At 46.4% G+C, this 26,572-nt stretch overlaps 1 protein-coding gene across 1 annotated transcript in view; it reads right to left on the reverse strand.

Annotated features, from left to right (window-relative positions):
- The window catches only part of LOC128347454 (oocyte zinc finger protein XlCOF6-like), a 52,772-nt gene extending 27,502 nt beyond the window's left edge, over window positions 1-25,270 (reverse strand). Inside the window, exons 1-4 of the mRNA XM_053302156.1 lie at window positions 25,192-25,270; window positions 24,347-24,823; window positions 23,898-24,045; window positions 22,090-22,172 (exon numbers count right to left, since the gene is read on the reverse strand). Of these exons, the coding sequence (XP_053158131.1) occupies window positions 22,090-22,172; window positions 23,898-24,045; window positions 24,347-24,742 (627 nt within the window). The 5' untranslated portion in view covers window positions 24,743-24,823; window positions 25,192-25,270. The remainder of the gene's footprint in view (window positions 1-22,089; window positions 22,173-23,897; window positions 24,046-24,346; window positions 24,824-25,191) is intronic.
- Window positions 25,271-26,572: the final 1,302 nt, after the last annotated feature.

A 26,572-nucleotide genomic window follows, 5' to 3' on the forward strand; every position in this document is an offset into this window, starting at 1 on the left:
AAAACAACAACACTTTACAAGCCTTGGAAGACCAGGCCAAATAAATAGGTTTTTAGGGCTCTCTTAAAGGCCAACAGCGAGCCTAAACTGCAGATATCTGCCTGGAGTGCATTCCATAGACCAGGAGCAGCTGCAGAAAAGGCCCGGTTCTGAGTCGACACCAGACGTACCGGTGGCAACTGGAGACGGACCTCTCCAGATGACCTCAATGAGCGATGGGGATCATACTGAAGATTGAACCCAGGACCTTCTTCATGCAAGCATGCAGACGTTCTACCACTGAGGATGGTCCCATCTCCTAAGGGTGATATATATTAAAGTGCTCACATATAGTCTCCCATCCAAATGCAAACCAGGGAAGACTCTGCTTAGCAAAGCGGACCATTCATGCTTGCCCTTCATGCTGAGCTGCAAGTGTTGGAAGTTAAAGGACTTTGCGCTGTCTCTTGTCTCAGACAGTAGAGGACAGACTAGTGAGTCAGAGGGCTAGAGGGTCAAGACATTGGTCATCCCTTCTCCACTGCTCTGACACTATCCCTTTGAAATGTAGATTGGTACTCTTAGGGATTAACTTCCTTCCTCTCTCTCTTCCCTGCCTGCCCTTCTACCTTGCAACATGGCAAGCTCCTCTCCCTGCACCATGTGTGCAGAGAAGATGCAGAATCCATCTGCATCCAGCTAGCTAGCTAGATTAGAGATCCTAACTCCTCACTTTCCTATCTAGAATGGAGTTCCTTAATAAATGCCTTATATATTGATTTGAAACTATGAATTGGCTCCAACTTACTTTACTCTCAGCATACACGCATGCCTAACTAAATTCCGCTGTGTTGTGCCTCTGTGCACTCTGCTATAATGAGAAAGGGATTCTCTCACCACAGAGAATTTCCAACAGCAAGCAGCTCAGAAGCCAAGCCCTTGCAGGGCGGGCAGGCAGGCAGACAAGAAAGTCAGTATCTTGACCTTCAACACTTCCTGGTACCTCCAGTTTCAAGGACTGCAAGGAAAATAACCATGGATCTTTTCTTCTCCCTTGATCCCCTGATGGGTGCCACTGGTTGCAAAACCTCCCCCTTCCCCTGCTTGGAAGTGGCTTAACTTTTGCAGCTCTTTGCAGTCCAAAGGCCATTGTGGCTGCGGATGGTTGGAGTCACCATCCAACCACAGCTAGGGACCAAGGCAAGGAACCCTGGCTCTAGCGAAGGATGGGGGTGGGGCTTGAGAGAGATTCACAGCAGCATCCACTGTTTTCCGGATGGGGCATGTTCTAAAACTTATTATAAATCAAGACATGAAAACTGCACTATACATGCATGCAGCCAACTTGCAGAGATAAGCAAAAATAAATGTTGTAAGATTAATTGAGACAGGGTATATGCATTTTTTAAAAATACAGACATAAATAATAGAGAATTGTTTGGCATTTAAACCACACACAAAAAGTGAAAGAGAGTTATATTATTATTATTATTATTAATTATTTTAACGTTTCCTTAGGAATATCTTCTCTTGGAAATCCATGGTGGACATTTTGGGACCTCCCCATAGTTGCTAATTTTAAGGTACCCATTAGGGTTCTGCAGCGGACCCTCCATTCCCATGAATCTGCAGCCCCCTCCTGCTGCTAGGTGGAGGCAGCTGTTCCCAGAGTGGGTCATCATTCCTTGGCTGTTTCCCACATTTCGGGCACCACAGGGGCCCATAGAACTGGCTGGGAAATCCTATGGGCCATCTATAATGTCTAGTGTCCCCATGTGCTTTCCCAACATCCCCACATGCCTTCCCAGCTGGCCCTGTGGACTCTGGTGCCAATAGAAGAGGCCCACCTGGCCCTGGAGATGTGAGGAGGAACTAGGCGGGGATGTCTACGCTGGGAGCAGTTCCCTCCGTGCAACACCAGGAGGATCCAGTTCTTTGGCTTCCCATCCAGGGGGATCCAGTTGACCTCCCATTCAGAGAAACTAACTTGAGCAGCAAGGAGAGTGTTCACTGCCTTGAAACACAGCGTGGAGAATGTCACCAACGTACTTCAGCTAGGAAACATTTTTTTTAGTGTGAAAATACCAGCAGCTAAGTTTCTATGTCTGCTGCTCCTTTAAAAATGGATTCACTCCAAGGTTCTCATAACTTAAGTTTACATGAGCTTTAACATGCTATATGTTTATTATGAAACCCCATCTGTAGGCCTGCCTCCTCTCTCTTCTTATTGATGTATTTTATATACCACCTGACTCCAAATGTTCTGGGCAGTTCACGAAAATAAAACACAAGAAAAACAAAATAAAACAAATGAGTAAAAACAGCAATTAAAAAATTTAAAACATTCAGAAATTTTAAAAAGCCTGGCTGAAAAAAATTGTCTTAAGGGCTCTTTTGAAGGATGGAAAATATGTTAAACCACAAATGTTTATAGTAGGCCTGCTCAAATTAAGCCCCCCCAGCTGTTTTTAGACTACAACTCCCATAATCCCCAGCCACAGTGGTCCACAGTCAGAGATTATGGGAACTGAAGGCCAACATCTGCAAGAGGGCTGAAGTTGAGCAGCCCTGGTCTACAGGGTTGCGCATTCCATGGCCTAGGAGCGGCAACAGAGCAGGCCCACTCCCGTCACCGACAGACGGGCCAGGGGCATCCAGAGATGGACCTCTCTCGATGTGCAATGGGGATCATGCAGAAGTAGGTGCTCTCCTGGGTAACCTGGCCCTACACTGTTTAGAGCTTTAATGGTAATCACCAACACTTTGCATTTGGCCGGAAAACCTATTGATAGCCAATGCAATTGCTTTAAAACAGGCATAAGATGGTCTCCCCGAGACACCCCAGAGACCAATCTAGCTGCTGCATTTTGAACCAATGGAAGTTTCCGGACGACATACAAAGCCAACCCCAGGTAGAGCGCATTGCAGTAGTCAAGCCTAGAGATTACCAGGCTCTTACCTCTTGCCTCTCCCCTCTTGCCTCTCCCGTCCCACTACAGTGTGCCTTTCCTCCTCTCCAGGGGAGTGTGCTCTGTATAGGTGCTGCCGACCACTGTTCCCGCTAAGGACCGCATGTGCTCCAACTTCCAGGACCCCTCACAGCAGTTTCTGGTGGGTGCACAATCTCTGCCGTCCAACTACCTGGCACCCCGTTCCCCCCCCCCAGCCAGGTCGCCACTTCCTTCCCCCTGCCTGTGCCGCCGCCGCCACCACCTCCTCCTCCAGTTCTGACTGCAGAGCAGCTGGAGGACAGGAGGCAGGGGCAGTCCCCGCCCCCGTGGCTCTTCAGACAGAGCCCAAAGAGACCAGAGCTGGGGCCTGGGGAGGGGAGGCAGAGGTTGCAGTGGCTCCTCACCAAGCAGCTGCAGATGGAGCAGACAAAGTAGGACAGGAGGCAGGTGGGGCCTGGAGCGGCTCCATGTAGCTATCTGGAAGGTGCACAGAGATTATGAACCAGACTGTTCTGCCCGTGAGTTTCCAATACCTTTTTATTTATTTAAGATTTTATTAATTTCTAATACAGAGAATACAAAAGGCAAGAAAAACATAAAAAATTGAATCAAAAAGATAAAAGGCATCTCTAAACTTCTTTATACTGTGGTAAAGTACAGTTGATAAAATACAGATTTACGGTCCATACCATAAGAACTGATCATGTAATAGCAATCAAATTTAGGACTGGTTTATGTATTCTTTCAAATATCAAACCGGTAAAGAAAAAGGAATCTTAAAATTATAATCTTAGAAAAGATTAACATAAAAAGATAAAAGTATGTATCATAAAAAGGTGCATAACCAAGAGACTGCCAGAAACACTCAGAAATCAACCACATTGTAGACCAAAAAACGAAAAAGAATCTTTGTCAATCAGCCAGTCCAATTGTCAGAGCCTTCTATAAATACGGGGAAAGAAAAATCATACAACCAGAACTTATTTTGAATCTAAAAACAAAAATAACCATCTTCTTCTAAATACAGGAAAGGGTGGGTGCCAAAAGGTCGGTGCCCATCTGTGTTTCTGTGTTTACAGAAATTCAGCTGTAAACAGTATTGAACACATATTCTTTGCCACTTGTAAACCAACCATGTGCTCTTTTCCAAAATCTGGTACATAAACTTGAATGTCAGTACAGATCTACCTTGGAGCCAGCATGGTGTAGTGGTTAGAGTGCTGGACTAGGACCGGGGAGACCCGAGTTCAAATCCCCATTCAGCCATAAAAAACTAGCTGGGTGACTCTGGGCCAGTCACTTCTCTCTCAGCCTAACCTACTTCACAGGGTTGTTGTGAAAGAGAAACTTAAGTATGCAGTACACTGCTCTGGGCTCCTTGGAGGAAGAGCGGGATATAAAGGTAATAATAATAATAATAATAATAATAAACAGGTGAGCATTGGGAGATGGTCGCTAAAAGTTTGCTCGCCCACCTCAAAAGGTGTAACCTGAGGGAGCAGGGAGCGGGAAACCATAACATAGTCAACTACACTACTCCCCGCGAAGAAATGAATGTATATTCGCCGGGAATATCTGGCGACACAACTATACTAAAATAGCATAGTTCAATGCATATAAGGCTTTCTAGGAATAAAAGTCCAGATTAAGAATATAAGAACAACCCTGCTGGATCAGGCCCAAAGCCCATCTAGTCCAGCATCCCGTTTCGCACAGTGGCCCACCAGATGCTGCTGGAAGCCACAGGCAGGAATTGAGGGCATGCCCTCTCTCCTGCTGTTACTCCCCCCGCAACTGGTACCCAGAGGCACCCCGCCCCCCAAGGCTGGAGGTGGCCTACAGCCCTCCAACTAGTAGCCATCAATAGACCTCTCCTCCATGAAATTATCCAAACTCCTCTTAAATCCATCCAGGTTGTTGGCTGTCGATTAATACACATCCATTATATCTGGTAATTAAAACAAACAATCCTTCGCAGAGAAAGGACTCAGTGGGTTTAGACTAAAATGTCTACAAAACAAACAAACTGTCCCAGGAAAGGGAATTATAGCTTTCTCTGATTGCTTTATCTTTTTGTGAGTCACAGTCTACAGCTGTTCTGCCAGAAGATGAGGAAAAGGACTCACAACAAAGAGTCCAAAGCCTACGTAATCCTTTCGAGAGAAAACAAGGAGAGATGGGGGTGGGGGGAATAGATTTCAAGAGCCAGGAAGTTTTGACTCTAACCGTCCAACTGGTACTAAAATAGTTAATATTCTTAGTTCTGAAAAGAATAGTATCCTTCACTTAACTGCCATATAATGTTCATATAATATCCATATAAGAATTTTTAATGTAGTAGTATAATAAAAGAATCATCCAAAAGGCATTCCCATATTGAAAATAGTCTACACCTGTTCCACTTTGAGGTACAGCAAGGAAATTCTCACAGTCAAAAACCTCCCACAGAACAAAAAGAAATTCCTTCTCTTTCTCAGTGATAATCCATATGGTAATACTTGAATAGTAATATGCTTGGATAGTAATCAAATAACTTGACACAGACGTATAATCAGTCCTGAAGTAATTAGTGTCCTTCATTTGACCATATAATGTTCCTGTAACATCAGTAAAAAACTTTGTAGTATGTTAAGATATTCTTGTACTGGAGGCTTTAAAGAGTCTATAACTTTCAACTTTCCATGCCTGTAATCATCTCAAAAACGCACATAGTATGGGAGTAAAATGTAACCAAGTGCTGAATAAATAGCAAGTACAATGTCTGATAGCTGAAATATGCATACATTAAAAATCTTAAAGTAAAACTCAAAGAAAAGGATATAGAACTAAACAGATAGAACAATGTAATACAACTCAGTCAAGAAAGAAAAGTTTAAATCTTGATTAATGTCTCAAAAAATGTCTCCGTCAGTGTTCCAAAAACAAAGAGAGTTAAAAACTGCGTACTTATAAAAGAAAGACAAACAGACCTTGACAAAACGGACAAATTGCTTCTTCCTTGTTTAAGCTGGTTACTCAAAGCAGTACTATAAACCAATCCAAAAAGTTAAACCTGGCTCATTACTCAAAAGTTATAAATCCTTCATTTAGATTGTAAAACCATTTGGCTGCCAATAAAATCATTCTCCAAAGACTAAATCTTCCGTTCTATTCCAGTCAAACGATATATTTGTAGAGATGACTAAAAGTTAGCTCCGAGCAGGTCTTCAATCCTAGAGATTAGAGAAACAAATAACTGGACATTCTTGAGGCTTAGAGAACAAAAAAGCGGGGGGGGGGAAGAAAAAGAAAAAAAGAGAGAGTGGGTTGAGTGGGGAAGCCATTGCTAATAAGGCTGATGGAAATGAATCCTTCTCTTCAAGAGGAGCATGGAAAAGTCTCTCCCGAGTTCGCCAGGCGTTCTTCAAGGCACTTCATGATTATTTCTGTTTCAATTCTTAAAAATGTATCTCGCCTGGAGTCCACCAAAGGCAGCTCCCAAAAGGGCAAGCTCCATTAATCCTCTGAAATCAATCCTTACTGATTGAAATTAAGGTAAACACGTCGAAGACAGATTGCAGCTTGGAGGCGAAAGTCACCAAGCTGCTCTCACAACGCCATATTCCAGGCAACCGCGAGTTTCCAATACCAAGGCAATACCAAGGAGAGGAGAGCTGGTCTTGTGGTAGTAAGCATCACTTGTCCCCATAGCTAAGCAGGATCTGCCCTGGTTGCAGAGGCGTAACTAGGGAAAACGGCGCCCAGGGCAAACACTGAAATTGCGCCCCCCCGCGCCCCTCCCAAGCACCCAGAGCCTTTGGATGGCTAAAAATAAATAATAAATACCTTTTAAAAAATTTAGTCTCTCTCCTAGCAAGAGAGAGCCTGGCCCTGCAGGAGGCAGCTGCTTGCTGCCGTGTGTTCTCAGTTGCTCAGCACAACTGGTGTTCTGTGGCATACCTACTGTCTTTGAACGTGGAGGTTTATATATGTTATCATTAATCACCACTGAGAGACCTATCCAATCTAGCTATAATATTTTTAAAGGCATCTCAGCAAAATGGGGAAGGGGTGGGGAGAGAATGTTATGAAATTGTTTTCATTCTTTATTAAGGTAAGGTTGTGCCGTTGAGTCCATTTATAAATCTTGCCTACATGTTTTTCTCTACTTATTCTTTCAGCAAGTGGCCATCATATCTTGTGACAGTGAGTTTCATAAGAACTATTCCTTGTATGAATAAGTTTTTAAATTTGTTCCTAATCTCTGATCATTAAATTTCATTCAATGACCCACAAGTTCTAATATTACAAGTTTGGAAGGTAGGCATGCCTCTGTCCACTTTCTCCACACCTTGAAGGAAAAGCAAAGAAGCTTGAATCCCCGCTAAGCAACAACAATAGGAACACTGACAGAACAGAAGTGAGACACTTTTACTGCTTAAGTTAATTTAGGAGTAAATTGCCAAAGCTTGAAGAAGTTCATGCCTTCATCATCTCTCCCTGCTTACTCCTTGCTCCAATAACAAAACATCTCCTACACTATATCAACCAAAAAGACAGCAATCTACCATTAGCACATCCCAATGTCCCCAAAATTCTACGGTGCACCATTCCTTTCATACCACGGCGACTGGCCATAAAGGCAAAGGTTTTATGCAGTTCATCAGATTTCTGGTGTCTGCAAAACAGCATTTCTGCCTCTGACCTAAGCAGTTGGGGCTTGAATCTACAGGGAAAACTGTTGCCTTTCTTTCCCCCAACAACTGGTGCTGATGACAACCCAAGAAATGTCGCCACAGACAAAAACTTTGACAAAGCAGCCACCCCCTCCTCTTCTATGCCCCTCCCGCAGCACAAATAGAAAAGACGGGGAGTAAAATGAAGTTCTTATCTCTGCATGCATTAGAATGGGCTCCACTTCTGAAGGCTGCGCTCTGCTGAATGATCAGGGCGGGGGTGGGCTGCGGGGCAACTAAAAGTAAACGGAGCTGCTTTAAGAATGTACTTAATGCTCACATTTAAATCAAAGTGACTTTAACGTCTGTGTTGGATGTTGGGAAGTCACACACTTGTTTTTCAGCCTCTTGCTCGCTCTCGTCGGCATGTGGGCGTGTTTCTAGGCTGGCAAGGCAAGGCGCGGCAGCAGTGGCCACCTCCTTCACTTCTCTCTGCCTCCCCTCAAGTTTGTGCCTGTTTTTAAAAGCTGGGCGCCACCTTTACTCTTACAAATGCCACCTGCCCGTCCGCCCGCCCCCCTTCAGGAGCATTCACGGGTCACATGGTGGGTGTGCCGCGCCGCCGCTGCATATTTGAGCTCATGATGAGTGACCACCAGAGAAGATAACTTTGTTTTGCAGCCAGCCATCATGTATTCCCTCCTCCCTCTTATGCATGCAGGGTTACTGTATTGCATGCATCAAATTGCTTCGCTTGTAAGTTGCTCGGTCTGTCCTGCAGTCCTCCTCCTGCCCTGCTGCTAGTCTCTCAGTCTCCTCTCCTCCAAGCCAGCCGTGCCAACCCAACGGTTCCCCGCCCGCCAAGAAACCTCCAAGCAACAAGCAAGTCCCCCGCAAATTCATTTTAAAAAATAAATAAACACACACACACCCCTTGGTCTTATTGTTGAGAAAGCAGCAAGCTTCCCCCTCCTCCTTTTCCTGGCTCCGTCCTCGGCTTGATCGTTGTAGTCCACTGCTCCTTGCTCTCCCCACACAGCAGCAAGGCAGCCTCTTCTACTCCCGGAGCAACAAAAAAACACATGCTCCTCCCTCTCTCGCAAGCAGCCTCAGCGTGCAATGAAGCACGTGCAACTAGAGATTACAGAGGCGCCCGGGGGCGGGGCGGGGAGTGCCAGGACTCAGGAGGAGGAGGTTCGTAGCACAGCCAGAAGCATGCAGTGCGGCGCCTGGATCTGAGCTCGCTGGGGCACCGTGGCACTGTGCGCCCCAAAGCTAAAATTAAAATTTTTGGGTGGGGTGGTGGTGGCACGGGGGTCCCGCATGGCACTTTGGCGCCCCCCCCCAGTGGTGCCTGGGGCACGTGCCCCCCCTGCCCCCCCTATCGTTACGCCCCTGCCTGGTTGCATGTGAATGGGAGACTTGATGTGTGAGCACTGCAAGATCTTCCCCTCAGGAGATGAAGCCGCTCTGGGAAGAGCAGAAGGTTTCAAGTTCCCTCCCTGGCAGCATCTCCAAGATAGGGCTGAGAGAGATTCCTGCCTGCAACCTTGGAGAAACTGCTGCCAGTCTGTGAAGACAATACTGAGCTAGATAGACCAGTGGTCTGACTCAGTATATGGCAGTTTCCTATGTTCCTATGTTCCTACTCTGCTGAAAGTAGGTGCAATGTTCTAGAACACTGCAATGTATAGTATCACATTCTGGCATTTTGAGGGGATTACCTGTTAGCCAAAGTGAGTCTATATAACTACAGACCTGCAAATGAACACACAACCACTGGAAATGTTGAGATCAGGGCTATTGTACGGCAACACTCACTTTTGATAGCAGCTAACTTCATGTAGCTCAACAAAATTCAAAACCCTCAGTTTCAATCAAATAAAACTGAAGCTTAAGCTCTTTAAGAGAACACTGGAATATTCATTATCTAAATATCTTATTATCTCAAGTCTAGATCTCACTGGGATGGTAAAGCTGAGAATAACAACTTCTGCCAGCTGACATGACTGAATGTATGATGAACCACATACTTGGCACATTGGGAACTAAATGGCAGGAAGAAGCATTCTAAATATAGCCTCCTTCCTAACATGCAAAAATATTTTTTGTGTGATAGTAACTCATGTGTGTGTTTGTGTGTTAGAAAGAGTTCTGTGCACACACTGACTTTTGATGCTGCTGCCCAGAACAAAATTCTTTCTGCTCACCGATTCGAAACATGAGAGGGAACACTGCTGCCCACCACAGCTCCTCTGTCCCCGCCCTTCTTCTTTCGGAAGTGGGGGAGAGGAGGGGGTGGCCAGAAAGTCTCTGCTCCACTCTCCTCTACTGCATCTTCGGGAAGGGGAAGTGAGATGGAAGCTCTATCTACATTTAAAACATGTATGTCCTTCCAGGTGTGAATTCTTTCATCTTGTGTAAGATGGGAGCTACGATTGAAGCTCTTTCCACAATACAGGCATCTGTATCATTTTTCTCCTTTGGGAATTCCTTGGTGTTTTGCAAGGACTGATCTCTGACTAAAGCTCTTTCCGGACTCCAGCCATTTACATGGTTTCTCTCCTGTCTGAATTCCTTGGTGATTCTTAAGATCTCAGCTCCAACTGAAGCTCTTGAATTCCTGCATGAATTTCTTGGTGTTTCTTAAGACCTCCTCTTTGACTGAAGCTCTTTCCACAAGGAAAGCATCTAAATGGTTTCTCTCCTTTGTGAATTCGTTGGTGTCTCCTAAGACTTGAGCTCCCACTGAAGCTCCTTCCACACTCCAAGCATCTAAATCAGTGATTCTCAAACTTGGGTCCTCAGGTGTTACTGGACTTCAACTCCCATAATCCCCAACTAAAGGCCACTGAGGCTGGGGATTATGGGAGTTGAAGTCCAATAACACCTGAGGACCCAAGTTTGAGAATCCCTGATCTAAATGGTCTCTCTCCTGTATGAATTTGTTGATGTTGTCTAAGATTTGAGCTCTGATTGAAGCTCTTTCCACACTCCAAGCATCTTATGGCCTCTCTCCTGTGTGAATACTTTTGTGTTTCTTAAGAACTGAACTACAACTGTAGCTCTTTCCACACTCCAAGCATCTTAATGGTTTCTCCCATGTGAAGTTTTTGATGTTTTCTAAGATGTGAACTTTTATTGAAGCTCTTTCCACACTCCAGGCATTTAAATGGTTTCTCTCTTGAGTGAATTCTTTTGTGGTTATTAAGAATTGAGCTCTGATTGAAGCTCTTTCCACACTCCAAGCATCTAAATGGTCTCTCTCCTGTATGAATTTTTTGATGTTGTCTAAGATTTGAGCTCTGATTGAAGCTCTTTCCACACTCCAAGCATCTAAATGGTCTCTCTCCTGTGTGAATTCTTTCGTGGATCTTAAGAGCTGAGCTGCAGCTAAAGCTCTTTCCACACTCCAAGCATATAAATGGTCTCTCACCTGTGTGAATTCTTTTGTGTTTCTTAAAATGTGAACTACAACTGAAGCTCTTTCCACACTCCAAGCATCTAAATGGTTTCTCCCCTGTGTGAAGTTTTTGGTGTTCTCTAAGATGTGAATTCTTACTGAAGCTCTTTCCACACTCCAGGCATTTAAATGGTTTCTCTCCTGTGTGAATTCTTTTGTGGTTATTAAGAACCGATCTCTGATTGAAGCTCTTTCCACACTCCAAGCATCTAAATGGTTTCTCTCCTGTATGAATTGTTTGATGTTGTCTAAGATTTGAGCTCTGATTGAAGCTCTTTCCACATTCCAAGCATCTAAATGGTTTCTCTCCTGTATGAATTGTTTGATGTTGTCTAAGATTTGAACTCTGACTGAAGCTTTTTCCACACTCCAAGCATCTAAATGGTCTCTCTCCTGTGTGAATTCTTTCGTGGATCTTTAGAGCTGAGCTGCAACTGAAGCTCTTTCCACACTCCAGGCATTTAAATGTTTTCTCTCCTGTGTGAATTCTTTGATGGTCTCTAAGAAGTGAACTGTGATTGAAGCTGTTTCTACACACCAAGCACTTCAATGGTTTCTTCTCCCTTCTCTTCATTCCCCAGTGACATTTCAGCCACAATTTATAACCAATGCTTTTTTCACATGAGAGGGGCTGCCTCTTTTGCTTTCCCTTCTCTATTTCTTCTTGGATTGGTGTTTCTTGGCAGTCACCAGCATGAACAGGAGGAGATTCATTCTTCCTTTCCTGCTTTTCTTTTGTTGCTTTTCTCTGTTGTCCTTTCTTTTTACATCTTGCTCTTTCTACTATTGACTCGCATGCTTCTCCTTCAGTCTTGATTTTCCACCCAGCACCTGTTAGGAGAGAGAAAAAGAAGCATAGTATAGATTGCAGGTAGAAAAGAAGCGGCAAACCACCTTGGGATTGATGGTATATAAATTTATCAATAAAAAAATAAATCAAGCAATAAAGCCAATGACAAAGCGGACTTCAGAACAGGAAGTAAATCACGAAAGCCATCTCCAGTGATTGACATTACATGAAGAATGGTGTGGTGTAGAAAGGTGACCTATGGAAACTTAGATTTGGCTTCACACCCAGCCGTGAAGTTGAATGGGTTGCTGTGAAGGAACCCTGTGCATGATGGGAGTTAGCCTCCACTATCCTAAAAGAGGGAGCATCGCCTTCACAGCATCCACCGCACCTGCCCCTCACCAATTCCCCAATCCAGCAGAGAGTGATGGCAGCCAGGGCCGTCCTTGGGGCGGTGGGAGAGGGCTCGTGCCGGTGTGGACTATTGGGGTGTCTGAGAGGCTCCGAGTCCGACAGACTGACCTTGCTTGCTGCTGCTCACTCCTTCCCTCGGCTACAATCACTCACTATGGAGCAGAAGGCAGAGAGGCGGCAGCCTCTGTCTCACTGCTGTCCTGAACTTCCAGCTTGGGGCTTTAAGCTGTGCGGCGGAGGGAGTGCGCACAGAGGTGTGGCTCCCTGCTCAGCCCATTCCGGCAGCCGCACAGTCTCCCCATGTGCTGGGATGGCTGCTTCAGGTCATTTTCCCTGTGCTATCTTTTCCCCTGCCGCTCCAAATATCGCTCCCAACCCACGAGGAAGCGAGGGCTGACTGCTGCCACCCGATCCACCCAGGCTCAGAGTGGACTGCAGCGGCATGGATGAGAAGTCTGCTGAGCAGACAGCTGTTTCTGCCCACCATTCAGATTGCTCCTGTACTCTGTGTGCGCGCACTTTCACATGTGAGCCATCACCATGCAAGACACACACACGTCAGGGAGGACGAGCAGGAGGCAGTAACAACCAGCAGGCAGGAGCCGCAGTCGACTGGAGCCAAGTAGCTGTCCTCTGGTCCCTCTCTCTCTCACTTTCCCACTCAGCCCCCTTTGCTTTCTCTTTGCTTGCTTTTCCCCCTTCCTCTTCCTCTTGCTCTTCATCTCCCTGCTCATGTCTTTTTTCTTTTTCCGTCCTTACTATTTCTGGTGTTACTGTGAGCTCCTTACTGGTTTTCCTTCTTTCTTTCTCTCCCCCTTGTGGGACTCCTCTGGAGTTAAGAGTTTGGGGCGCAGATTTTGGATGCTGTTTGGACTGCTCTCTGGACCCCAATTGCCCCTTGCCCTTCTCCTGTGTGCCCCATTGCTACATTCACAGCACTTTCCTCTTGGGGCTCCCCTCCCCCTTGCTCTTTCTCTAATAATAATAATAATAATAATAAATAATAATAATAAACAGGCAGAGCTAGAGACGCTGGATCGTAAGACCAGGAAAATCATGACCATCAATCATGCTCTGCATCCCCGCAGTGATGTAGATAGGCTATACCTCCCTCGCAGCTCAGGTGGAAGAGGAATGCTCCAAGTCCATCAAACAGTAGAGGAGGAGAAAAGAGGCCTTGAAGAATATATCAAGGACAGTGAAGAAGATGCACTTCAAATGCGTCAATAATGCGAAATAATGCGTCAATAATGCGAAAATAACTTCAAATGGTCAATAATGCGAAACTATTCAACACCAATGAAACAAAACAGGCCTACAAGAAAGAACAAGTCAAGAACCGAGCAGAAAAATGGAAAAATAAACCACTGCATGGTCAATATTTGCACAATATAAGTGGAAAATCAGACATCAGCAAGACCTGGCAATGGCTTAAGAATGGCAACTTGAAGAAAGAAACAGAGGGTTTAATACTGGCTGCACAAGAACAGGCACTAAGAACAAATGCAATAAGAGCCAAAGTCGAAAAATCCACAACAAACAGCAAGTGCCGCCTTTGTAAAGAAGCAGATGAAACGGTGGACCACCTAATCAGCTGTTGTAAAAAGATCGCACAGACTGACTACAAACAAAGGCATGACAAGGTAGCAGGGATGATACACTGGAACATCTGCAAAAAATACAAGCTACCTGTAGCCAAACATTGGTGGGACCATAAAATTGAAAAAGTTGTAGAAAATGAAGATGCAAAAATATTATGGGACTTCCGACTACAAACAGACCATCATCTGCCACACAATACACCAGATATCACTGTAGTCGAGAAGAAAGAAAAACAAGTTAAAATAATCGACATAGCAATACCAGGGGATAGCAGAATAGAAGAAAAAGAAATAGAAAAAAATCACCAAATACAAAGATCTACAAATTGAAATTGAAAGGCTGTGGCAGAAAAAGACCAAAATAATCCCAGTGGTCATTGGCGCCCTGGGTGCAGTGAAGAGCACCTCAACACCATAGGGGCCACAGAAATCACCATCAGCCAATTACAAAAAGCAGCTTTACTGGGAACAGCCTATATTCTGCGATGATATCTATAACAACTGACAATAAAATCCAGCCATCCCAGGTCCTTGGGAAGGACTCGATATCTGGATAAAACAAACCAGTCAATAATGCCTGTCTGACTGTGTAAACAAGAAATAATAATAATTCAATTTCTATACCGCCCTTCCAAAAAATGGCTCAAGGCGGTTTACACAGAGAAATAGCAAACAAATAAGATGGAACCCTGTCCCCAAAGGGTTCACATTCTAAAAAGAAACATAAGATAGAAACCAGCAACAGTCACTGGAAGTACTGTACTGGGGGTGAATAGGGCCAGTTACTCTCCCCCTGCTTAATAAAGAGAATCACCACGGTAAAAGGTGCCTCTTTGCCCAGTTAGCAGGAGTATTTTGGGCCTCGATAGCTGTGAATAATACAATACAATGATTATATTCCAGCAATTTCTACACCATTCATTAAGGGGGTACTTCTGTCTAAGGGATCTCCATTCAAAAACCTTTGGCTTTCTGTTAGCAGAAACTGTTCTCAACAGCAAGGAGAAATTTCATTCCTACCATTTCAATGCAGCAGGTTGAAGGGCACTAGCAAGCCGCAGGAGGGGAGCAGAAATTGAAATATGCAATTGTCAGGAACTAAGCCTCTTCCTTTCAAAAAGGATTAATCCAAACATCCCCAACGCATGACATGTTCTACTGAATTGTATATGCTAGTTCCAAATCTATCTTCCCCCTTCTCTGCTGTCTTTTCTGACCTTCCTGCCTCCTCATGTCTGCTTCCCCCAATCTAACCGGATTCCTATTTCACCCCCACTTTGCACGTGCGCAAAGCATTACTGGGAGCTTTGCCGAGCCGCAGCAGGGAAGGGGTGGCAGGGAGGGATTCTGCCGCCCCAATTACACTACTACTTACGGCGCCAAGTGGGAAAGCGGCGGGAGGGGTAAGTAAACCCTCCCGCCGCTCTTAAAGCGACCCCCACCCCCAATCCGGACCACCCAGGTCCGGACCGGTCCAGGCCCATCCCTACTGCCCCAGAGCTTTGGAACGCGCTCCCTGCTGAAATAAGAGCCTCCCCATCTCTGACAACTTTTAAAAAGTCTTTAAAGACACATCTATTCATCCAGGCTTTTAACTAAATATTGTTTTAATAGTTTTAACATGGTTTAAAATGTTTTAAGGTTTGAATTGTTGCAGTGTTTTAACGTCTGCTGTATCATTTATTTTGTTTTAACTGGTGATTTAATTTTTGTTGTCATTTATTTTAACTGTTTTAACTGTTTCTGTATGTTTGGTTGGCTTTGTTGTGAACCACGCAGAGTCGTGAGTTTTGGGCAGTATAAGAATATGTTAGTCCAACAGATAAACAGATAAATAAATAAATAAAAATATAAAGTTACACAGACATGCTTTTCTTGTCTGTAGATAATATTTAGATTATTTTTGATAAGTGTTGCTCCTAAAATAATGATTTCTTTGTGGAAGGGGGATAAATTCCTACTTGGGAGTTTATTTAGTGAGACACACAAATTTACAGCATTATTCTATTTGTGTGATAGGTGGTGTTCCTTCCAGACAGTATTTACTTCATCAATATAAGTAATCAAAAATATTAAATGTAGGAACTTGTATTTAATAAGTTCCTATATTTAATATTTTTGATGACTTATTTTGATGAAGTAAATACTGCCTGGAAGGAGAACCACCTATCTTACAAATAATGCTGTAAAGTTGTGTCTCACTGAATAAGCTTCAAGTAGGAATTGAACCCTTTTCCACAAAGAAAAATTTTGCAATGTATATCCTCCTTTTTAGGTGGAAATATTTCAGCTTTGCTTCTGCCTTGTTTTAGATTTTGCCTTGTTTTTTATTGTACTTAAATGTGAAATGTAAGAAAGTAAAACTCCAATTTTATAAACAAAATACATTTCTTTCCTTCCATGTTTATGGAGAAAGAGAGTCTGTGTGTGCGTGCCATATATCTATATATAATAATTCACATGTGCACACACTGCTCTGATACTGATGCCCAGAACAAAACTCATTCCACTCTCTGATTTAAAAAATTAGAGGGAACACTGGTTAGAGTGTTGGGCTAGGACCAGGAAGACCCAGATTCGAATCCCCATTCAACCATGAAACTCACTGGGTGACTCTGGGCCAGTCATGTCTCTCTCAGCCCAACCTGCCTCACAAGGTAGCTGTGAAGACATAAGTAACCATGTACACTGCTCTGGGTTCCTTGGAGGAAGATCGGGATAGAAATGTAGGATAAAAAATATTGTTTCAAAAACAGATGGATTATTTTCTTCCTTTGAAATGGAGGAACAGTGGGCGTTCTGTGAACAATTTGGATGGATGGTGATATGATGCTTTCCAATTTGAATTTTGGGATGCAAATGTGTTAAACTGTGTATATGCATGTCTTGCTAATAGACAATGTGTATTATTTATTTATTTGCAGTGTTAAGGGGGCTCCCAAACATACTGATACGCCCTCAGCCCCACACACCCCTAGGGATTGCCCTGGTGGCAGCAGCTACCAGACCCACAGTGCAACAGGGGTGAGTGAGTGAGTGAAACTACCTAAACTCCAATGGGGTCACATTTACAGTTGCCTTGTACAGTTCCTACATCTCACCAACAGGATCGAGAAGTTCCTTTGTCTTAACTGAATGTATTGTTTCCCAGTATAACAGAATCCCAGAGATGCTGCAGCTTAAGGAATAACCATTCACCATTGCTGATCACCATTGCTGATCACCATTGCTGATCAGAACCCTTTTGAAGACCACCAGATTATTTTTATTTATTTATTTATTTTTACATTTATATCCCGCTCTTCCTCCAAGGAGCCCAGAGCGGTGTACTACATACTTAAGTTTATCCTCACAACAACCCTGTGAAGTTGGTTAGGCTGAGAGAGAAGTGACTGGCCCAGAGTCACACAGCAAGTATCATGGCTGAATGGGGATTTGAACTCAGGTCATCCCGGTCCTAGTCCAGCACTCTAACCACTACACCACGCTGCTTACAAGAGATACGTCAACAAGACATAGCCTGCAGGAGAAGCCTGGAGGAGAGACGAGGAGGAGGAACATCTGCCCCCAGGCAGACCCCAAGGGTGAGGGACTGGGTGCCTGCCTACCTGCTTCTACCCCCCCCGCCCCGCTTACTATCTGCCCCCCAGGACAGGCTGCTGGACTGTGGTGAGGCTTTGCAGGACTGGGGCCCACAGGGGGTGACTTGGCAGTTACCTGGTTTCCATCTGTCAGAGTTTGCTGCTCAGGGCTATTTAGTGCTTCCAGTGGTGGCAGGCCCAACACCAAAGGGACGACACCAAAGAGGGTTGCCCCTTTGGGGGAGCCACTTCAGGGTACAGCGAGGGCCAGGCCTCTTGGCGCAGGATTTGTAGGGGGAGGCACTTAATAGTGGGGCTTCTGTTTTAATTAGTCCTGGGTGAGATTGTTTTAGAATCTATCCGGGCTTATCTGGGGATGGGGAGACGGGGCTTGTCCACTGACTGTGTGGCGGCAATTCCGGTGGTGGTGGTGGTGGTGAGGAACAGAAGAAGTAATGCTGGCAGGTCAGCGGGCCATTACAGGGGAAATGGACTTGGAAATCTAATAGCTGTTTCCCCTCTGGCTGTCCTGCCAGCTCTTTGACCTTGGGGAGCAGTGCCAACCACCCTTGGAACTTCACCTATCTCCTTTGCAATGCCTGGTCGGTCCAGAACAAATCAGAAACCATCCATGATTTGATTCTGGATGAAGGTGCTGACCTGGTATGTATTACAGAGACCTGGTTGGGGGAGGCTGGTGGCCCGATCTGGTCCCAGCTTCTCCCTCCTGGGTGCTCTGCTGAGGAGCGAGTGAGGGGATGAGGCGGGGGAGGTGGAGTGGCTGTGGTCTAGAAGAACAATATTTCCCTTACCAGGATCCCTGTTGTGGTGTCGGACCATATCGAATGTGTGTACTTAGGTTTGGGAACCAGGGATAGACTGAGACTTCTGTTGGTGTACTGAGTGCTGCTCAACGGAGTCCCTAACTTTGCTGATGGACTTGGTCTCGGGCTCAGTGTTGGAGTCTCCCAGGCTTCTGTTGTGGGGGACTTCAATGTTAATTTCAGGACCAATTTGTCTGGGGCGGTTCAGGAGTTCATAGCAGCCATGACGACTATGAGCCTATCCCAAGTGCTCTCAGGACCGACACCCACTGCAGATCACATACTTGATTTGGTCCTTCACTCTGATCAGAATGGAGTTCCATGGGTGGGGACTCGTGTGATTTCCCCATTGTCATGGATGGACCACCACCTGGTTACGGTTGGACTTACAGTCATTTCCCACCTCCACAGGCGTGAGGGACCTATTAGGACGGTCCACCTGAGAAGGTTATTAGATCCAATAGGATTTCAAGAAGCCTTGGAGGAATTTAGTGTTGCTCTGCCAGCAAGCCTGTTGATGCCCTGGTGGAAAACTGGAACAGCAAACTCACCGGGGCAGTAGACATGATCACTCCTCAGCGTCCTCTCCAACCAACTTCAAAATTGGCCCCTTGGTATACAGAAGAACTACGGGGCTGAAGGGGCGAGGTAGATGGCTGGAGTGCAAGTGGAGGAAGATTCAACTCGAATCCAAAAGAATACAACATAGAGCACATTTGAAAATCTATGCAAAGGCGATACGTGCAGCAAAGAAGCGATTCTTTTCTGCCCCTATGGCATTCGCAAGTTCAGATCCAGCGGAGCTGTTCAGGGGTGTGAGAGGGCTAGTATGTGCCCCTCCTCCCTTGAATCAGAATCTGGAACCATCGATTACCCTCTGTGACGTGTTTAATGAATTCTTTGTGGGAAATATCTCTCTTATTTGGGCCAACTTAGATTCCGTCTCCACAATTACTTCAGTGTCTGATGTGGAGGTGTCCAGCGACTCCTCATGTGATCAAGTTGGATCAGTTCCAGTTTGTGACTCCTGAGGATGTGGAGGAGCTGATTGGAATAGTGTAACCTACCACCTGTTCTCTTGACCTTTGCCTGCCATGGCTTATACTATCTGACTGAGCAGTTGTTGCAGAAGGCCTAGTAGATTATAAATGTGTCTCTGAGGGAAGGTAGGAGGCCTCATTGTCTTAAGGAGGCACTTATTAGACCGCTTCTGAAGAAGCCTACCCTGGATCCCTCAGACTTGAACAACTACAGGCCTATCTGTCTCTAACCTTCCATGGCTGGGCAAGGTAATTGAGAGGGTAGTGGCCTCCCAGCTCCAGAAAGTCTTGGAGGAAACTTGTTATCTTGACCCATTTCAAACTGGCTTTCAGGCGGGCTATGGGGTGGAGACTGCCTTGGTCGGCCTGATGGATGATCTCCAATTGAGAATTGACAGGGGAAGTGTGACACTGTTGATCTTTTTGGACCTCTCTGGAGCTTTTGATACTATCGACCACAGTATCCTTCTGGAGTGTCTGAGGGGGTTGGGAGTGGGAGGCACTGCTTTGTGGTCATTCTGCTCCTACCTCTCGGGCAGGTTCCAGATAGTGTCCCTTGGAGACTGTTGTTCTTCAAAATCTGAACTTTTGTATGGTGTGCCTCAGGGCTCCGTATTGTCTCCGATATTGTTTAACATCTACATGAAACTGCTGGGAGAGATCATCAGGAGATTTGGTGCAGGGTGCTATCAGTATGCTGATGACACCCAAATCTCCATCTCCATGTCAAACATCATCAGGAGGGGGCATAACCTCCCAAAATGCCTGCCTGGAGGCGGTAGTGGACTGGATGAGGGATAACAAATGGAGACTGACTCCAGATAAGACAGAGGTACTCATTGTGCAGGGTCGAAACTCGGGAGATGAGTTTGATCTGCCTTTTCTGGATGGGGTCACACTTCCCTGGAAGGAAAAGGTACTCAGTCTGGGGGTGCTTCTGGACCCGAGCCTCTCCCTGGTCTCCCAGGTTGAGGCAGTGGCCAGAGGTGCCTTCTATCAGCTTCGGCTGATACGCCACCTGCGTCCGGACTGGATTATTGCAATGCACTCTATGTGGGGCTGCCCTTGTTTATTCACCCAGGCTTTTAATTAAATATTCTTTTAACAGTTTTAACATTGTTTTAAAATATGGATTAAAATTTAAATTGTTGTAATGTTTTAACTTTTACTATGTCATTTATTTTGTTTTAACTACTCTTAAGTTTTTTGTTGTCATTTATTTTAACTAATCAGTTTCACTACTATTCACTGGGAATATTATCCTCAGGATTTGGAGCCCACCTGCCAAATTACCTCTTTCCCCCATTAAAGCGCATCCTCCGCAGTTCATGAATTAGCTTGTCAGAAGGCTGCCAAAGGAGCTCATCACGGCTCTCACCACAACCCTCCCGGCCCATTCTCCATATCCAAAGTCCCGCTTCAGGGCATGGTTTGGCTGCAGTCTGCACAGCTTCACCCGGTTGCTTCCAAAACACTAATCCCAAAAAGGGATGCCAGCTGGCAGAGGGTCCCATCACAATGCCCAAAAAGCCAGTCGGTGATGCTGTATTGCTTAAAGCAGAAAGCATCAGTCCGATGCCAGAAGGAAGCTGCAGTTCTCCCAGTTTGGCTGGAAATTCAAGTGGGAAAAGCAATCTTGGTGGAAAAGCCAGCAGGGCTCAAACACAGGGAAGAGAAGCACTTTCTCAGAATATTCCACATCCTCCCAAGGTAAGACAGCAAGAAGCCCCTGATCTCGAAGCCTAACACTCCAACATCAGCAACACTTCCAACCACAGGCTTCTGGATAAGTGTTCCCCACCCAGCAGAGAGGCCCCACAACCCTACCAGAAGAACACACCAAGAAGGAATGCTGGATCCCGACAAAGGAAGAAGCAGCAGCCATTCCTGGAGAGTGAGGGAGCCTTACCCAGAGAGGCCACATTCTGCCTGTTCTCCTCCATGACTGCCCTGTGCAGGGCTCTTTGGTCTGCATCCAGAAGGGCCCACTCCTCCTCCATGAAATGCACAGCCACCTCCTCAAAGGACAAGGCACCCTGGAACAAGAACATATTGGACTCACAGGTCAGAAAACAGTCCCCCCACCCCTATACACAGAAGTGCTCTAAGCCCCAGACCTTGGGGAATCGGTCCAGTCCTCCAAGGTCTGTGGGGGCCTCTCCAAATGGCTGGGGACAGGGGCCTCTGGCAGCCACCCCACGCCCGCCCCACCAAACCTCCAGTGGTGTTGTTCTTTTTCATTCTTACCACATCTGAGGGGTGGCAGCAGGGGGGAACGGAGCTGCTCTTCTTCCCTCTCCCTCCCTCCCCCTGCAGCTGTGGGGACTGATCTCTCAACTGCACAGACACACCTCACAATTAGTGAAAGACGCTGGCCTGAATGGACGGGCCCAGCGTCGCTCTGGTCCCCGCCACCGGGGTGTATGTATAGAGGGGGAAAGGACTACTCCACCCCTCGTCCCCACAGCCACCCTTCGGCCACGGTAAGAAATTTTAAAAGAGAAAAAAAAGGGGGGGGGAACAGCAGAGGTTTGGCTCCACAAAGAAGGTTTCAAGTGGCCTCACATGGGGGGCGGGGCTAGCAATTGGGTGGTCTGGGCTCCCAAATTACCTCGGTGCACCCCTGCCCATACACAAATCTCTGAGGATAATTAAAATGAAGCAGCTAAGGATCCTCTGGCAGGATTTATGGCCTCTTGGCCTTCCCGGTGGGCAAATTACAGAGATGCAAATATTATTTCAGGCTCAGAAAAAGGCACCCTGGCTGTCCCCCACATGATCCCTCTCCTACCTGATCTGGTTGGGTAGAAGCTGCTTCTCCATCCACACAGGGGAGCCATGAGCTTGTCAACACCTCCAGTGGGGTTCCATGAACTAGGAGAGACAAAAGCGATCCTTTTTTGTAGAGCAATACAATGTTACATTAGGAAGCATCACTGCCTTGCAGGTTTGATGGGCAGAGCAGCACATGGGGGATGAGATCTGGAAGTGTTGTTGGCTTCTGTCCCTTCCCTGCAAAAGCACTGATCCCTTGGACATGTTTGATTGTTTCATTTATTTATTTACCTATGTAAACTGCTTTGAAAACTCTGGTTGATGAGCGGTATATAAATATTATAGTAGTAGTAGTAGTAGAAGTAGTAGTAGTAGTCTGTACTGTGCCACACACATGGATATATTTCTGGCAGTGAACAGCACTTCTGCAAGGAGAGGGGAGAAGAGGAGCAAAAATCATTGCCCAGTCTCCTTCCCCGTGTGCTTCTCTGCCCATCAAGCCTGCAGGGGAACTGCTCTAAAAGCTCCCTGCTCCAACACAGCTCTGATCAGGTTGATGGTCCTCTGTCCATCCCATCAGCTGTGGACTATAAAACAGGCTCACGCAGCACAACATCCGGTCTTTTCTCTTGGCCTGCTACTCGCCTCCTGAGCCATCCAGGGGGCTCGCTCCCCCCCCGCCCCCACTCGCATCTCCCCACCAGCTTCTGAGCCCCTTGGAGCCGGAAGCTTCCTGGAAATGAGGGTGCATCTGAGCCCTGAAGAAGATACAGGGCATATTATTTATTATTATTATTATTATTATTAATTCAATTTCTATACAAGTAATATGCTTGTGATATTGCGGGGGGGGGGGGGATGCTACCCAGCACAGAATCCTGAGCTTCATAAAGAGGAAATCATGATCCTAATATGGCCATTGTACATTTTCTTTAAAGTTTCCCTGGCTAGAACATGGGCATTATTACTTGGCACATGCGTGGTCTCATTCAGTGCATGCATGTGCTCTGTATCTCTTTCAGGGCGCACACGGGCCCTCCTTTCCAGGAAGCCCACAGAAGCAGCAAGGGGCTCGGGAACCAGCGGGGAGAAGCGAGCAGGGGGCAGGGGAGGGAGTCCAGTTGAATACATACTTGTTGCTCGGCCAGTGGACGCAAGGCAAGTCGGCAGGCAGGCAATCCTAAAGGTCCTGCACTGCCTCTCTCTCTCAGAGGCATGTGCCTGGGGTGGCTGCTGCCGGCTGAACTAGCAAAGAGAGCATGTGGGTGGGAGCTGGTGCTCTCCCTCCTGAGCCCCTCTGCCCTCCTGATGAGAATGATGGCACACATGCACACTCCGTCTCCATCAGAAGGCATGTGCCCCCTCATTCCCAGGCCCCGATGGAAGCGAGGGGCTTGGGGCCCAGGGCAGCAGAAAGAGGGGCCAGGCAACGTTCTGCTTGCCTTCCCAGTCACTTCAATAAATAAATAATAAAAATAATGGTTATGAAGATTAATCCAATTTAATTTGATTCACCTTGGCCTACAAGAGCTGCTACAGTTTCATTTTAATTCAATTAATTTTAATGAATTTCATTTTAATTTGATTTAATTCAATTAATTAATTAATATTACATTTTAATAATCAGTGCCCTAAATTTAGGGTCTAAAGATTGACCTCAGCGCCTGCACACCAAGTCAAGGTTGGTTTCAGCCCACCACAGCATTTCAGTTGTGCACCCCTGCTCATCCCCTACATACAGATGCAGGTTGACCAAGAAATCGCCCTTTTTAGGCACATGGGATTAAGGGAGACCCAGCAGAGGTTTGATCCATTATTCTTTACCCAATGAGGTGGAATCTGCATGATCCTCCTGAGATCTCCCTCCGTGCAGCAGCTTCAGTCTGGCGTCTGATAGAGTCTTCTCTGCCTCAAAAACATTGGGCTTTGCTTCTGCTAATGGCCGCTGCACCTGAAAAGCCAACAGAAATCCCTGGCAGGGAGTGGGGAGGCAGGGTTTAGAAAAGACAATGGCAGGGGTGGGTGAGTGGAGGGAAGAGGGTTAGGATACTTCCCCCTGCAAGGGCACTGAGAGAAATCTGGGCAAATTAAGGACATTTCTCCTTGCTTATATGATTCTCCATTACAATAAGCAGACCTAACCCTTAATTAGTTTGACTTCTTTCTCATATTAGTGACACCCTGAGGTCTTACAGAAAGGTTGGATATCAAATTTTTATATACATGAACATATAATGAAAAGAACTCATTTCATCTCCCACCAGCTCTCTCACCTGCTGCTCTTCCTGCTTCTTGGCCTCTGACTGGCTCAAGAGGAAACCTTCTGCCAGGGCCACGGCCTGCGAACTGGTCTCTGCTCCACATTCCCTCACCCAGCTCTCCATCTTGGGGGGCAGGATGGTCAGAAACTGCTCTAGGAGCACAAGGTCCATGATCTGTTGTTTCGTGTGTTGCTCTGGTCTGAGCCACTGACAGCAAAGGTGGTGGAGTCGGCTGCAAACCTGTCGGGGCCCCTCAACCTCCTGGTAGCGGAACTGCCTGAAGCGCTGGCGCTGGACATCTGAAGGGAGCGTGTCCTCATGCAGGATTTCCTGCAGAGTCCTTTCCCAGAATTCCTGACTTCTCCCAGCCTTGATGGTCTCTGGGCCACCTGAGTCTTGCATTTCCATCTCCAATTCTGTGCTCCAAAGGCAGCCTCCAAGAAGGCCAAAGTTGTTTCACCAACAGACTGGTCCTTGCAGCAGGAACTTCTGTAATAGATGAAGCCACTGAATATTGGCACATGGAGAATGGAAGGATGTTCCTTCCTTTGAAAGTCACAAACCAATGCAGCACCTCCTCCCTGAAAAGGCTGGCTGTGTGTCCCCCACTGCCCACAACAGCCTTCCCTCCCCCACCCCACCCCCACCCCTCTTTCCTCTCCAAATATTCCAGCCAGATCCGCCTCTCCCCCTTTCCTCCTCCTCCAGGGACCACTGTCTGCCTTTCTCGTTAGGGCCCAGCAAAGCTATTTATGGCAAGCAGCTTGAAAACTTTCTTCCTCGCTCCTCACCCCACCCAGTTCCTGGGCTTTGCTCTCCCCATGGGAGGTTCCACTCACTCACTCACTCACTCACACCTCCCGAGATTCCTTGGCCTTCATCATCCTCCCTCCTTCTCCTTCGAATGGATGCCCCATGGGCTCCCCAAATGATCCTTTCCCAGAGAAGGGAGCGGGGCAGGAAGAGACTCTGGCCAATCACAATCTCTTTTGGCCTCTCTAGGATTAACATCTCTCTCACCTTAACTCTTTGCTGGCATCTCAGTGGGGAGAAATTGTGGGGGAGGCTTCCTTCCTAAGCATTGGAGTCGGGGGTTCCTCATTTTCCTGAACTCTCAAAGTGCTACTTTTCACCCTGTCCAAGTGTTTTTCTCTCCCCGTCCCTGCACCAAATGTCTTTCTCTGATACCTCAAAGAAATGAACCTGGAAAGAGCGCCTGCTGCAGCCCTGGGGACAGGGTGGGCTTTAATTCTAGCTCACAGTCAGGGAAGGGAGATGGAAGAGGGAGGCCTGGTGCCCTCCTGGGCTAGGTGGGGGAAATGCACAGGATGCCCCAGTGGGGTGAGGGAAGTTGGTCTTATTTATATCTATAAGACAAGCATCTATCAGGTAGCAAAGGGAGAAGGAACCTGAGTTGCCAGGCAGGACTGGAAGAGAGGGCTGGGCGGGTTCCAGAATGAGGGAGCCATCAGTGAGCGGAGGAGGAGGAGGAGGGTGGAGTTTTCTCAGGGACAGTCGCTAAGGATTGGCAGAAACAAGGAGAGGCCAAACTACCTGAAGAGAGGGAAAGGATTAATCTGAGGAAATAGAAGCACAAGTCCAGAATGGCTGGGAAAGTCTTGGAAAGGTGAGCCAGGAGTCAGTCAAAAGGGAAGGCGTTTTAGCCGATGGTGGGGCGCAGTGTTCCCTCTAAGGCGTGTGCGCATGCTCACACGTTTTCTGATGTACACTCAGTTAATTTTAGATCCTGCTCAGATTGAATCAGGAAGGCCTTACTCGGAATGCACATGTGTGAACATTGCTTTGATACTGCTGTTGCGGGGAAATCCTCTGGAATCTTGCCCTCCTGTTTAATTCAGCCCCTGCAATCATCCTTCCATCAAATTGACAGAGAATGTGGTGTCTAACCGAACTTAAAGAGGATTAGACAAGGTTCCCGCAACAGAACTCATTGCCTGACAAAGAAATTCCCTTTTTACAAGTCAACACAATGAGGATGGTGCTCAAATTAGCTTTTATTCATGATCATGAAGGCAGAGTACAAGTCTGACAAGCACTGCCCTCCCAGGGTACACAGTTACCAGTTTATAGTTTAAAAGCAAGTCAGGACATCTATCGACATATGTCATTTGTGGTCATATGTTTCCCTGTGGTGCCAATTAGAGCCTTGGACATGAGCTACTGTTTGGCCTTTTTGCTGACCCTACTCGTTATCAGTATCTCCTGGTGCCAGCTATG

The sequence above is a fragment of the Hemicordylus capensis genome, chromosome 2 (genome assembly GCF_027244095.1).
Source record: "Hemicordylus capensis ecotype Gifberg chromosome 2, rHemCap1.1.pri, whole genome shotgun sequence".
In the NCBI taxonomy this organism is placed as follows: domain Eukaryota; kingdom Metazoa; phylum Chordata; class Lepidosauria; order Squamata; family Cordylidae; genus Hemicordylus; species Hemicordylus capensis.